Genomic DNA, 15,547 nt, shown 5'->3' with positions numbered 1-15,547 from the left:
AAGAGGTAGAGGTGGAAGACAGATTTCTCTCAGCAGTATGGGGCTGTATCTATATAAAGGAAGATACAATCATTTAGAGAGATGCTGGGTAGGAACGGAATGCCTGCTGGATATGAAGAGGTAGAGGTGGAAGACAGATTTCTCTCAGCAGTATGGGGCTGTATCTTTATAAAGGAAGATACAATCCTTTAGGGAGATGCTGGGTAGGAACGGCATGCTTGCTGGATATGAAGAGGTAGAAGACAGACTTCTCTCAGCAGTATGGGGCTGTATCTATATAAAGGAAGATACAATTATTTAGAGAGATGCTGGGTAGGAACGGAATGCTTGCTGGATTTGAAGAGGTAGAGGTGGAAGACAGACTTCTCTCAGCAGTATGGGGCTGTATCTATATAAAGGAAGATACAATCATTTAGAGAGATGCTGGGTAGGAACGGAATGCTTGCTGGATTTGAAGAGGTAGAGATGGAAGACAGACTTCTCTCAGCAGTATGGGGCTGTATCTGTATAAAGGAAGATACAATCATTTAGAGAGATGCTGGGTAGGAACGGAATGCTTGCTGGATATGAAGAGGTAGAGGTGGAAGACAGATTTCTCTCAGCAGTATGGGGCTGTATCTATATAAAGGAAGATACAATCATTTAGAGAGATGCTGGGTAGGAACGGAATGCCTGCTGGATATCAAGAGGTAGAGGTGGAAGACAGATTTCTCTCAGCAGTATGGGGCTGTATCTATATAAAGGAAGATACAATCATTTAGAGAGATGCTGGGTAGGAACGGAATGCCTGCTGGATATCAAGAGGTAGAGGTGGAAGACAGACTTCTCTCAGCAGTATGGGGCTGTATCTATATAAAGGAAGATACAATTATTTAGAGAGATGCTGGGTAGGAACAGAATGCTTGCTGGATTTGAAGAGGTAGAGGTGGAAGACAGACTTCTCTCAGCAGTATGGGGCTGTATCTATATAAAGGAAGATACAATCATTTAGAGAGATGCTGGGTAGGAACGGAATGCCTGCTGGATATCAAGAGGTAGAGGTGGAAGACAGATTTCTCTCAGCAGTATGGGGCTGTATCTATATAAAGGAAGATACAATCATTTAGAGAGATGCTGGGTAGGAACGGAATGCCTGCTGGATATCAAGAGGTAGAGGTGGAAGACAGATTTCTCTCAGCAGTATGGGGCTGTATCTTTATAAAGGAAGATACAATCATTTAGAGAGATGCTGGGTAGGAACGGAATGCTTGCTGGATTTGAAGAGGTAGAGGTGGAAGACAGACTTCTCTCAGCAGTATGGGGCTGTATCTATATAAAGGAAGATACAATCATTTAGAGAGATGCTGGGTAGGAACAGAATGCTTGCTGGATTTGAAGAGGTAGAGGTGGAAGACAGACTTCTCTCAGCAGTATGGGGCTGTATCTATGTAAAGGAAAATACAATCGTTAAGGGGTGGGTGGATTTGACCGTTATGCTCAAGATCTTGTATATTATTAGTCTGGTAGGTACATATAGGTGATGGGGTTGTACTTATTTAGCGCACAGTCTGAGTATGTCATGAGAAAGATACTTGGCTGTAGGACCATAGCCGATTTGTAATGGTTTTAATTTGAACATATCGGCATGCAATTTGTGAGTTTCATCATAATACGCTAACTTGTGTATAGGGTGAATCTTGGAGGTACAGTTTAAAAAATGAATGGTTGAACAACGGCTTGCAGTGGTAAACATGCTGCTAAATAAAGAAAGGAATCTCTTCTTACTTGAATGAGGCGACTATGTTGTGTTGACCGAAGTACTGATAATGATGTCTATGTAGCGAGTGACCGCACGGTAAGGCACTCAGTCTTCGGCCATACTCCTTACAGTGAAACCGTAGCTCCAAATACTTCCCAAAAGACATATGCCAACTATCCAGAGACATTGGCTGAACTGGGGTTACCTGGTGTCAAATAATAACAACAAAGATAACACATTAAATAGTCTAGATCGTAGGCCAATTATAACAAACAAATTATGTTAAACTGTGAACATTGTATGCAGAATGAACTCGGTGCGTAATTTTGTGCAGTCAATAAAAATTTGGTTCAAAATGGTGGGCCATGTTAGTTCCCAAAGTAAAAGTAAACCAACACAATTTAGAGGGATATTTGTGTGAACCAATTATATTCTAGATTTAAATTATTTTCCAACCATATTAATTTTATAACAAACATTTTTATGGCCCAAAACGCAAGGTTTCGGTGATACTACCGACCATGTCTTGTGTTTTTAAACCAAAATGAATAAATAAATGAATGAATAAAAGAATAAAACCTAATCTAGATGGCTGCTTCTTACCTGTCTACATTTCCGACACCAGCTCCACATGAGGATCTTGTCTGTGAAGCCAGGGATAGCGCTCTCAAGATGGCGTAGCAAGACATGAATAGAAGCGTTGCCGTGTACAAAACGTCTGATGTGGTCTGCCATGGCCGCATCACAAAGCTCATTCGGACATTTGTATTTAGCGCTGTTGGGAAGTCAAGTTTTTCAAGAACATTATTTTTGGGCCTTATATAATAAAAAGGTTTCTCAAACAAAGACAATTTATGGGGAAAAAAATTCTCAAAAACATTTCAAATATTTCATCAGAGTGTGAAAGGACAAAAAGAACATCACAAATAAAGCAAACATCCATTATTTAAAATAGCCAGTAACCAACCAACCACAAGGGAAAGTGACTGGGTAAATTCAAATTCAAGTTTTTTATTGCCATTAATTTTATATGTGATTACCAAATGTTTATCTTCCATTTTAAGGGCATAAATAACAATTTAAATCAGAGTTAAGTAGGAAGAATATCATGTCTGGATAAAAGAGAGAAGATTTACCTGAAGCAGTATCTTTCCAAGAACTCTCCAAGGGTCAGATCATTCCTGCTATAAAACTCCATCGTTACAGTCCAAGGAGTTACGCAGTGATTGGGTACATTACTAGAGAGATGGGAATAGCTACAGAACTGCAGTAACAATCTCTGATGGTTGTAGATATCCAGGCAGTCTTGGCGTCGACGATACGCCTTCTCTTGGTTGCCTTTAGAGACAGTCTTAGCGTCGTCAGATTGAACTATAGCATCGGGAGGATGCAAAGGAGGAACTTGCTGGATTATGCGTCCTCCACGAGCCCGGAAGTTTGCCAAGAGACTCCGCGTTGTTTCGTCTTTTGCGTCTTCCGTGAGTTGTGAGAAGGTGAAAGGATGCGGAGGCTTGATGGTGACAGCGTTGGAGGCACGACTGCAGCGATCCACGTTACCGTAATTCGGCTCTGCCTGTTGAGTTGCTGTGTCTGCTTCGGAGACATCATGGCTGAGTCCAGGAAGCTTTGGAGACCAGTAGAATTCATCTGTAGGGAAAAAACGCCTTAGAGGAGACTCTTTACCAGCCTTACCCTCCAAGTAAGGGATGTTGAACTTCACATGAGGTGAGATTGATAGAAGCTCATCACTCAGTGCTGTATTAAATGAAGATTTAGATTTTGTAGGGACACAAAGAGTCATGTGGGCTATATCATCCAGGCTCCCCATTGAAGCGTTGTCAACTGATGCCAGCTTGTGTCTTCTCAACTCTAAGAATTTGGATTCTAGATCTTTGGTCATTGCCTCGTGGTCAAACTCTGGAACAGATCCACTTTTATGTAGACTTGTAACAGATTCCTGTGTGGCCAATTGATTACCAGCCGCTTCTTGAGGAAAATGACGATCTTTGCTGCTTCCTAAACTACTGAACATGGAATTCTCCTCATCGTCTTCGTCCGTCGGAAGCTTCTTGGGAGATGCTGACTGTTGATCAACTACATCTTCCTCGGCTTCCCGAAGCAATCGTTGCTCAATTAGAAGTGATCTGTCATTCCTTGCAACTTCCAGGCTGTCTTCATGATGATTTTCATGGTCCTGCTCTGGACCAGACGGCGGTGGTGTCTTCGCATTAGTCACTTTGGACTTCAGGAGCTTCTTCATGGAAGACATCGTTGCTCGGAAGCCCATCCTTGCCGCATCCACCTCATCTTTCATCTCTTGCTCCTCAACCTGAGACTGCTCACTGACGATATCAACCTGATCGCCCTCTCCTACCACTATTCCTGAATCCTGTACGGTTGCAAGGCCTTCACTGATGCTATCAGAGACACCTAGGGTGGGGGTCATAGCAGTGTTGGATTCAGGTGAGATGATGGTTATAGGATCAGTGTCCGTTGGTTGAGACGGAGGCTTGGCAAACTCATCCATGAGGAAGGAGATCTCAAGACGGGAGTGATACCTGGCATAGACAACGAACTGAAGAACTTTCTTCACCTTGGATATAAATATAGGTAGAAAAAAACAATTAAGTTTTCAACGGTGTGAAGATATGAAATGCTATACTCATGTTTTGAGAGAGAGAGAGAGGGGAAAAAGAAACGTGTTTCTTTAAAAATTTCAATATTTTTAGGTTGAACAAAAAGAATTTATAAGAGCGGGGGTCGCACCTGCAACCTTTAGATGAACCTGCGGGTGTTCTACCAACTGAGCTATTCATCCATAAGGATCTCCCCGCTTTGTTAATATATTTGTTTAGGGTGCCAGTCAGAAGCCATTCAACATGTAACTGCCGCAATCCAGGGATCACAACCAAGTTAATGATACAACCAGAGAAATGATGGCAGCAGAGGGAGACTACCAACATTAGGGGTCAATAGCTCAGTTACGGCAAACCAAATATATAGGACAAATCCTGGCTTGTAGCAAGGTTATAACATAGGCAGTAAATGAGTTTGAAATGTTAACAATCCAAATGTTACCTTCTTGAGTTGATGGTAGTCACCACCTCTCAGTAGAACCGAGCATCCAAGATGGCTGCGGCAACCTTCAAAGAACATTAATGTCTTGGAGAAACCTTTGGGTGAAACACAAATGGAAGTATAAGACATACATTTTGACCAACCACTATTTGAAGCTTTAGGCTTAGTATAATTATACATTATGAAATACATTATGAGCACATTCATAAATTATGTTTACAAATGACTATTTTGAATATATAAAGGCAAAAATTAAGGGGTAAAATTCGTCCAACACCAACAAAAATACATAAATCATGGCTAAGAGTCATTGACTGATGAAGTTAGGATCCAGATCCTAGAAGATTTGTAGCATATTCACCCTTGATAACTCCTTGAATTATCGATTCCAAGGAGGTTTTGGGAACAGTATCCTTAGTGCTCAAGATGTAGATCAAAAAGCCACTATTATGTTATTTGGATAAAAATAAACCAGGCAGACTTGAAACTGTCTGAACTCAAATTAAAGTCTGAAATTTCTCATCCCCGTTATATGACCCTAATATGAAAAGTCTGGTCTATATTTTGTCTTGCTTTAAGGCACTGGACATTATTGGTTATTACTCAAAATAAGTGTTAGCATAAACTCTAACTTGGTAAGGAGCAATGGAGAGCTGTTGATAGTATAAAACATTGTGAGAAACGACTCCCTCTGAAGTAACAAAGTTTTTGAGAAAGAAGTAATTTTCCACGGATTTGATTTCGAGACCTCGAAATTAGATTTTGAGGTCCCAAAATTAAGTATCTGAAAGCACACAACTTAGTGTGACAAGGGGTTGTTTTTCTTTCATCATTATCTCGCAACTTTAACGACCAATTGAGTTCAATTTTTCACAGGTTTGTTATTTTAAGCATATGTTGAGATACACCAAGTGATAATACTGGTCTTTGACAATCACCAAACGTGTTCATTGCCTTTATTTAAACTTTTGGTCTTCCTACCTTTTGGTAATTCATACTTCTGTAGATGAAACATGTGACAGTAACCCATTGGAGTATTCTGGTTGATATGATCCGTGGATGGAATCAAACTCACTTCAGTGAATCGACTCAATCGCTCCATAACAGACTGTAAATAATAAGGGTAAAAACGATGTCAAAATAAACTAGGCCAAATTTCATGGGCCTACAGGAAAGAGGCGGTTCTGATGACAACCACAGGTAAGATTAATCTTGAGTAACCTTTGTCGAGAAGGTTCGAAACGTCAAGAACAATGACGAGGAGACATACAAAGTATGTTCGAAACGTCAAAAACAATGACAAAATGTCTGCTCAATTTGAGGTCTTGATGTGATCCGTGAATGGAATCAGACTGACTTCAGTGAATCGACTCAAACGCTCCATCACAGACTGTGGGTATTAAGGGTAAAAACGGCGTCAAAATAAACTAGGCCCAATTTCATGGAGTTTTGTCTTAGAGAGGGCAAGGCCATTTTAATTTTGCAAAGGGGAATTCCATTGAGAAATTTTAAGATCTATGTGCCCATAGATCTTAAAATTCCAAGGCTAAGACCAAGGACAACAGAGCTCCATGGCCTTTAGGTAATCTAATCTAATCTTAAAAGTGAACCATAATGACTTAATAATAGGCAAGCTGCAGACCAGCCACATGAGTTGATTTGTGCGCATTACACGCACAAGATTGTATTAATATTTATAACTATGCCTCATCAGAGCTCCATGGTCTTTAGGTAACTCTAATCTTAAAAGTGAACCATAATGACTTAATAATAGGCAAGCTGCAGACCAGCCACATGAGTTGATTTGTGCGCATTACATGCACAAGATTGTATTAATATTTATTATTATGCCTCATTAAAGAAAGGTAAATAATAACAAAGTTACATAATTGACTAAAAATTAACTCACAGGTTTCATGTTGAGTACCAATGTGATGCCGTTGTGTAAGAGAAATGTCCGAGCTAGTTGTGCGACTGTCTTCTCAACAATCAGAATATTTGGCTTCAGGGACGCAATCCTTGATACACAGTTCTTCAAATACTCATGTTCCTGTCAAATATTAATACAAACAAACTCTTTACTACAGAAATTTATTTTTTACACAATTGTGAATGCTGACAAAGTTATACCTAAACAGAGTTTTTTTAAAGCAAAGATTTCAGAGCGCAAGGGGATTTATCTAGTGTTAGAACAAGATGTACACCGTAAGCGCCATTTCAGCAAGCAAATACTTTGGTAGCAGTGTTCATTGTCTGCATTGATCTATTGTTGCATCAAAAGAGCTGCTTGCTGAAATGGAGTCCAGCGCACATTTCACATACGGCCACAATTCTCCATCAGCGCTAATCGATCTTTGGATTTAATTTAATTTTTGTTGGGATTGCTGATTTAGATATTAAAACCTTTGTAATATTAAGGTATTCATCTGATAGTCCCTTAAAAACATTGATTCAGTTCCAGTTCAACCTGGCCAACAGCAAATAAATGATCAGTTTGATTGAAATAAAGAAAGCAAACTAACCTGTAAAACAATGGGATCTATTGATGAGAATTTATTCTCTACTCTTTGATGCTCGATGGCGGACTGCAAAAGGAGGATCCTGGGGTTGCTTATATCTCGCAACATCTGGAGGAAAAAAAAAGCAGAAACAAAGCCTGTTAATTCCACTATTTCAATAACCGATAAATGATTGTCTGATCTCACTTTCTTTTCACTCAAGAAACATGAATAGTGGATAATATGGTACCCTTGCATAACCCAAAATTTAAAAGAAATGTTGTCGCAACAATGGAACATTTCCTTCATTTCCATTAAAAAAACATTGAGAAATAGAATGATAGAACTTAATACTGCAAGGAAAATAATGACAAAATTTTCAACCCTTGCTAGCACAGTCTTAAACTCTTATGATTTGAACAAATCAAGATTTGATTTGATCAAGATTTGGTTCATTTAATATTGTCTTTTACAAATGTTCATCCTTTTCATTTGTGCAATCTTTTAGCTCTCCCTATGATTGTATAATGATTTCAACATTTTAGTGTGCAATTTTAATGTGTAATAATACTAATAATAATTATGGCTTCTTATATAGCGCACATGTCCGTCACCCAGTGACAATCCTGGCGCTGTAACATACAGTATTTCCTGCCAGATGTGGGACTACGCTAGAGTTACCAGGAACACCAGGGCGAACCCCTTCTCTTTTTTCGACAAGTGCACTGGGTTCTTTTACATGCGTTACAAAACACATGGGACCAACGCCTTAATGTCCCATCCGAAGGACGAAGCAATGGTTGTGTGTCTTGCTTAAGGACACAAGTGTCATGGCTGGGGATTGGAACCCACACTCTGCTGATCAGACACACCAGAATTTGTGTTTTGGTTTAGACTGAATCTTGCAGAGTTGTTGGTTTCTGGCACAGTTTTTCTGAATAGTTAACTTGACTATTGATGGATTTTCTTATTGCTCTGTCTTTTACTATTTTACTATTTCTTGTTTTTACACAGGGCCCTTAGGGTACTGATAAGGCAAACTTATCTAAATAAATAAAAACATTAACAAATAAAGAGGTACACAGAATTGAGGAATGATGTTGAACGGGATAATAAATGTAAATACAACAGAGCTGTAATTATAGAATACCTTTTTATCAGCGATGTTCTTGGTACAGATAGTTCCATTCACCAGAAGGCAATCTTTCTGAGAACCACCTGGAACCTTCTTAATGTGGACATAATGACGAATGTCCATATCATCTCCGTTCATTACATCTGGTTTAACCTACACAGAGGATAAATAAATAGTGCAGTGATGATGTTATATACATAGGGGCATAAGGTTGACTTAGTGGTTTCTTTCCCTGCCTTTCATCTTTGTGGACCCTGGTTCGAGTCCCACCTCAGACCAGAGCCTTGTATTGGGTTTTCAGTCCCTGTCTTCAGTAAACAGTTTCCTATCCATCCTGTTGTTGGCTCATTGTGCTGTTGGGTGTGTAATAAAAAAATGAAACATTTTGTTTACAATCCTTACCTGAGCACATATTATGAAACATTTTGTTTACAATCCTTACCTGAGCACATATTATGAAACATTTTGTTTACAATCCTTACCTGAGCACATATTCTCTGAGCAAGTTGTTGGATTGTCCCTGCCCAGGTCAAGTCAAGCCCTTCGGTAGTAAGTTGCTGTTCCACCAGTCTCTCTAGATGACCAGAGCTTGTCGATACCAGGGTTTCTAACGTGTCTTTCTCACCATTCTCCTGACTGACTGATTCCATGTCTAGCCAGCCGTGAGATAGAACTGGACCTCGTGTATGGGTGGAATGGTTGAGCCCAACACTGTATAAAGCTCCTAATAGTACAAATATTCAAGAAACTTTGCTGAAATGCATTTTTAAATTGGAGCTCTAAGCTTAAGGTTGTATCAAGATACCTAACCCATATCCATGTGAGTAAATTCAATGTTGGCTACATCACACTGACCACATTTATAAGAGATGTAGTTTGCTACATGAATTCACGTAGATATGGGCCAATAATAACATTGCATGATTAAATATGTTCTTATCAATATCAACAATAAAATATTGAGTTACATAACTCATTCAAACAACCAGAAAGGGTCAAAAGTCAAATCGCGATTGAGTAACAGTCAAATTGCTCATATGATATAACTTTCTTAAAGGCAGGGTCATACATTGGTTAATACTCCAAAAATTACTGACCACAAACACTTACTTTGTGAGAAGCGCTGCAGTTTGTGATATAATCTAAATTATTTTGAGAATTCCTTCCAAATTAATATGGTTTGGCTAATTTTACACCCACAACATTTCAATCTGAAAACTGATTCATTCATGATTTGTGAATGCTGACTACAGCTGAATGGTACCAACTGTCAACTCAATCGTGGATGGAATTTTGTGTGAACGTACTGTGACAGTTTTTGGCTGTTTTCGTAGTAAGTAGACACTGCATTGAGCTGAACTTCTACATTTGACGTTTATAGTAATGTATGTTTATAATGTGGCCTATAAATCAGTATTATGTTGACCAAAACCAATCTATGGCCCTACCTTTCAACAATACCCTCACTGATGAACTAGAAAGTTGGTTCACTATTTGCAGACAGTTGTCCAATAGTAATTATGCTAAAGTCTATGGTTATTAGAAAGTTGGTTCACTATTTGCAGACAGTTGTCCAATAGTAATTATGCTAAAGTCTATGGTTATTAACAAGTTGGTTCACTATTTGCAGACAGTTGTCCAATAGTAATTATGCTAAAGTCTATGGTTATTAACAAGTTGAAGATCTCTTGAAGGTTGCACAAGGTTCTTTTTCGCACTTCTCTCAAAAACTTTGTGCATACTACTGAACAAGCAAAATCACATAAAAGAAGTTCCTTCTACCTATGAAAACAATGGATCTTTTTTGTAAGAACTTCCCCTTCCTGTTCAAGCAACTATTCAAGACATGTACATGTGTGTTGACATTAAATAATCACAAGTACACTATGGGTACGTTCAGACGCAGGGTTAAACTAGTCCTTAATCCAAAAGTGCTAAACTAACCCTGCGTGGGAACGCAAAATTCTGGTCCGCGAGGGTTATTTTGACCCACTGAGCTGGGCTAAACTAAACCAAAAAAATTGGTGGACTAGCCTAACTTAGCCCAGCTTTTACGACCAACCCCCCGCTGCGAGGCCCAGTAAACCATCGTTGGAACGCAACTGACCTGCTACTTCCGGTCTATTTTAGCCCAAATGACCGCGGCAACAAAGGTGACGTCATTCCACGTGCATGATTTTAGCCCAAATGACCGCGGCAACAAAGGTGACGTCATTCCACGTGCATGGATGGATCGGCAGCGAGTATTGGATGGTGTCTGCATGAATCCATGGAGCTATACTGTAATATCTCCTTGCGTCTCTCCGCTGCCTTCCCTTTATGTTACCATTAAGTGTTGGGGCCCCGGTATTCCCCTTCGCCGAAAATGTTTGAAATGGACGTCGCACGAAAACAAGTTCTCATTTTTAGTAGCACTATTTAGTTTTTAAATTCACTTCTTCTGTGCGCAACGCTACTTTATGATAACGAACGGGTTTTGCTTTGAAGAAAGTGGCATCTAATCACAGCTAAGCTACACACACGGGATCGACAATTAAGACCAAAGTTTGGGTTCGAAAACTAGGTTGTATCTGGTTCCTGCCCTCAACAACTTTACGTAACAGTTATACGAGTACCAGACTAATGTTGAATTGAAAAACAGTTTTTAACGTAACATGAGAATGTGTGTAGGCTACGACTTCTCAATGACTAAGTTGTGATATATTTACAAAAGTTCACACTCGTAAATAATTTGAAGCTTTCAACAACAACGTGTAAATGTTTCGTTCATCGAGGGCAGTGCGGAACCGAAACTTCATCGGGCACAATAGAATTGCGTTTGTGCTGGGGCCAAGCAAGGATATGAAGTGATTTTGCCGTCTTTAAAGATGGAATACATGATGACCATGAGGTTTGTACAGACGATAGCGGATCGAAACCCTGTGGAAAACGCATGGACAATGTAACAAACCGGAGCCAGCAATGGTAAGGTTCGCCGATGCATGACCCAATAATCAACATCGTGGGCTAGTTTAGTCCGCTTGACCAGAATAAACTCACTGTGTGAACGCAAACCAATTTTGGACTAAGTCATGTTTATCTTTTGGACACCCGCGGTGCTCGGATTAAGGACTAGTTTAACCCCAGGTCTGAACATACCCTTATAAATCACTCCACTCATTGTGTCAACGGCACCCCCCCTCCCCCCCGCCCACAAAAAAGGAGTGAAAATAGGGGAAAACACCAATGAGTGACAAAGGACACAATTTTTAAAGCTTTTGGACAGTCTTGAGAACAAGCTTGAGACAAACATAAATACCACCTATTATGTACAAATATTGTTACTCTAGTGTAAGCAACTGGAACAATGCTCCTTTTTGGTACTATTCTCACTAAATGTTAATGAAAACATTAAAACGTATTTGCAACATGTCTTGGTTTTTCATTTCATTTCGAAAGATGGTCGCGTTTTTGAGATGTCGCCGAATATCCAGAGGGAATATTTCAACGCAGGAAGAATAATCCTACACAATCTGAGAAGCATTGTCTCAGATTCAAATTTCAGGCCATTTGAGCTTTTCTCTTTTTACATAACCACATAACTTCGATGTGAAATGTTTTACAAACTGCTTTATAATTTGTGGGGCGCTATATAAATGCTTACGTTATTATTATTATTATTATTATTATTATTTTAATATCGATCGCTGCTGTAGGCTTCTAATCAAAGGTTTTTGTTGCCATTCATTTTAAGAGTGTTTGCAAAACAAATACAGTCCCTTTGACTGATAACGCTGCATAAGGTCTATTATTTGATGGATAAGTTCCTAATTTGAGAAATTTAAGTGTAATTATCTCTGAACTAATATCTCCTCCTCTTATCCTTAAACATTGATGGACGAGATGAAAGCAAAGCAATGAGGAGGAGGAGGAGGAGGGGGTTAAAACTCCTCTTGCAACTTCACTTATCTTTAAAGAGTAGGTATACGTTTGGTAATCACTCTTAAAATTAAGAATTGACTATTAACAAATAAATAGTAAACTTGCGGGTACAACCATGTATTAAATCTATTTTATGTGAGTGTTGGCTCTAAAAAAAGAAGATGTGGTCTTGAGAAACAGTATAGTCGCCTAGTCTTGAGAAACAGTATACCATGTATACTCGACTAGTCTTGAGAAACAGTATACTCCGCTAGTCTTCAAGAGCAAGCAGAGTATACTGTTCAAAGCATCGAGACCACATGACTCTTTTCAGTGACAACACTCCCACAAAAGAGATTTAATAAATAGTTTCATCTGCAAATTTTCTTTTTTATTTTTTTTATTTAATCACTCCAAGAAAAGCTTCAAACACCACTCTTAAAATTAATGGCAATAAAAACTGACTTCGTTACTTTACGCATTTCGAGATTCATTTCACTTTGAAGTAGTATGGTTTATGGAAAAATAGATCACTTAAAGTTTGAATCTGAGAGACTTAACTGACAGTAACGTCTCTCAGATTGTGTAATCCAATACAGATTAATTTTCCTTCAAGGCCATAACCGCTCTAGTTGTTTGGTGATACAGTTTAGTTTTATTGTATAATATCTATATCTATAATATACAGTTTAGTTTTATTGTATAATATCTATATCTATATTATACAGTTTAGTTTTATTGCATAATATCTATATCTATATTATACAGTTTAGTTTTATTGTATAATATCTATATCTATAATATACAGTTTAGTTTTATTGTATAATATCTATATCTATAATATACAGTTTAGTTTTATTGTATAATATCTATATCTATATTATACAGTTTAGTTTTATTGTATAATATCTATATCTATATTATACAGTTTAGTTTTATTGCATAATATCTATATCTATATTATACAGTTTAGTTTTATTGCATAATATCTATATCTATATTATACAGTTTAGTTTTATTGTATAATATCTATATCTATATTATACAGTTTAGTTTTATTGTATAATATCTATATCTATAATATACAGTTTAGTTTTATTGTATAATATCTATATCTATATTATACAGTTTAGTTTTATTGTATAATATCTATATCTATAATATACAGTTTAGTTTTATTGCATAATATCTATATCTATATTATACAGTTTAGTTTTATTGCATAATATCTATATCTATATTATACAGTTTAGTTTTATTGTATAATATCTATATCTATATTATACAGTTTAGTTTTATTGTATAATAGCTTTATTAATACATGGGATTTGAGGTATTTTTTATTATTCCCACCAAAAATAACAATGCTTCAAATCCCATATTTATTTACATAGGATTAAAACAATCAATCGATTCCAAAAAGCAAATGCATACTTTCCCTTTAACTTTCACAAACGACGCTGCAGGGATTGCTTTTAGTGATTTTATTTGGAGGAGTCTTATCAGGGGGGCTCTTCAGGTTTTATCTGTCAGCATCTGACAGATGGCTTGCTCTTAAGATGTAAGGAGCCTACAGTCTGCAAAATATTAACTCCTTGTGATTGATGGACAGAATAGAGACTAAAACCTGGCAGGGTTTTTATCTGATAATGAGACAATCTATAGACCAACGCTGGCCACCACAAGAAAAACCAAGGATTGTCATTTGTGTGTACTTTTTGTAGCTTGTGCATGGTTTGTAGCTTGTGCATGGTTTGTAGCTTGTGCATGGTTTGTAGCTTGTGCGTAGGTAAAATAGAAATACAGTAGTGAGACAAATTTCTTGGAAATTTTGTCTTCACATTATGTCTACCCTATTTCATCAAAAATGCCAACTCAACCGCAAAATTCAAAAAGACAATTAAAACATATCTTTTTCAACATTAATAAATTTATTGCACTGGATGTGACTATATCAATAATTTATTTCCTTTGCTTGTTGACTATTGCAGATGCTGTGATTTAGTTTACTAAGGAGAGAGTGTTTAATAGCGGATTATTATCTACATTTAGTGAAACCAACACCATTTCTTGTCATAATTTGTTTGGCCCCGATCCCCCGATCAATCTTGGCTCCCATTGCATGGTCTGCACTTCAGCTGGGTGGTTTCGATTAATATAAATACTCAGGCTTTGAATTAACCAACAGCACCCACAATTGTCGCGGTGCCCTGTGCTTTTGCTCTGGTGCCCTTTGCAGAGCTCAAAGAAAAATATTTTTGTTCCTAATAGAGTGGTTGCATGCTGTGGCGTGTTTGATCCACTCAGCCCGAATTATCCAATAATTATCTTTGTGTGTAAAACATCCGCAAGTAAATGGGCTTGGGTTGTAAACGACACCAATTACCCAAAGCAAACAAGTCACAGATTGAGAGTGCTGGCAAAACACAAACGTGACTGGTTTAATAATCACAAAGTATATGAGGAAATTGTTATCTTACTTAATGCATGTACTTTATCACACAGACGCAGACGGCTAAATAACCACCTTAATTTATCAGAACTTACTAAGTCTAAAAGACAAGGAGCACATCTGAAGGAGTCAACTAGGGCAAAAGATAAAAGCCACAAAACCTTTAACAAAAGGAGAATAAAGAGGAAAACTTAGTTCTGTAAATCATTGACAGAATCGCTAATCCAGGAAACTTTCAAGTTATTAGTCAATGAAAGTTAATGAGAAATATATACACTCCGATTCAAACAACCCAATCCATTGGTTGATGTCGACCTCATAGTTTCCATGTGTGCAATTATGCTTCATCAATGTTCCTTAGCTTGCTGCCACATCTGGTTCCCTTTCTTTCTAGAACATCATGTAAGGGTTTACACGAACATTCAACAAACAAAGACTCTCAAGAATGGAACGCGGTCTCATTTAAGATTCAACGTGAAGAGGCCGTGAAGGTTGAAGTTTGAATGAACATGCAAAAACCTTGTAGTCTCTGATTAGAGAGGCAGAAATTGGACACGTTTGAATGGACATTAGAAAAACCTCATAGTTTCTGTGTGGAGAGAAAAAGGAAAAGTTTGTTGTTTCTGTGTGGAGAGGCACAGATTGGACAAGTTCGAATGGCGTTGGAAAAAACCCTACGTTTCTGTGTGGATAGGCAGACAAGGATACCTTTTAGTTTCTGAGTGGACATGCAGAGATGGGACAAG

At 37.9% G+C, this 15,547-nt stretch overlaps 1 protein-coding gene across 1 annotated transcript in view; it reads right to left on the bottom strand.

The window, feature by feature from the left end:
* Positions 1-15,547, bottom strand: part of LOC117291920 (1-phosphatidylinositol 3-phosphate 5-kinase-like) — a 67,761-nt gene that overhangs the window by 29,705 nt on the left and 22,509 nt on the right. The window contains exons 13-21 of the mRNA XM_033773926.1: positions 8,932-9,173; positions 8,465-8,602; positions 7,339-7,443; positions 6,726-6,866; positions 5,798-5,924; positions 4,817-4,911; positions 2,875-4,331; positions 2,342-2,513; positions 1,765-1,943 (exon numbers count right to left, since the gene is read on the bottom strand). Of these exons, the coding sequence (XP_033629817.1) occupies positions 1,765-1,943; positions 2,342-2,513; positions 2,875-4,331; positions 4,817-4,911; positions 5,798-5,924; positions 6,726-6,866; positions 7,339-7,443; positions 8,465-8,602; positions 8,932-9,173 (2,656 nt within the window). The remainder of the gene's footprint in view (positions 1-1,764; positions 1,944-2,341; positions 2,514-2,874; positions 4,332-4,816; positions 4,912-5,797; positions 5,925-6,725; positions 6,867-7,338; positions 7,444-8,464; positions 8,603-8,931; positions 9,174-15,547) is intronic.

This window comes from Asterias rubens, chromosome 6 (genome assembly GCF_902459465.1).
Source record: "Asterias rubens chromosome 6, eAstRub1.3, whole genome shotgun sequence".
Classification (NCBI taxonomy): Eukaryota; Metazoa; Echinodermata; class Asteroidea; order Forcipulatida; family Asteriidae; genus Asterias; species Asterias rubens.
The sequence above is the reverse complement of the archived record's forward strand: the minus strand, read 5'-3'. Positions and strand labels throughout refer to the sequence as shown.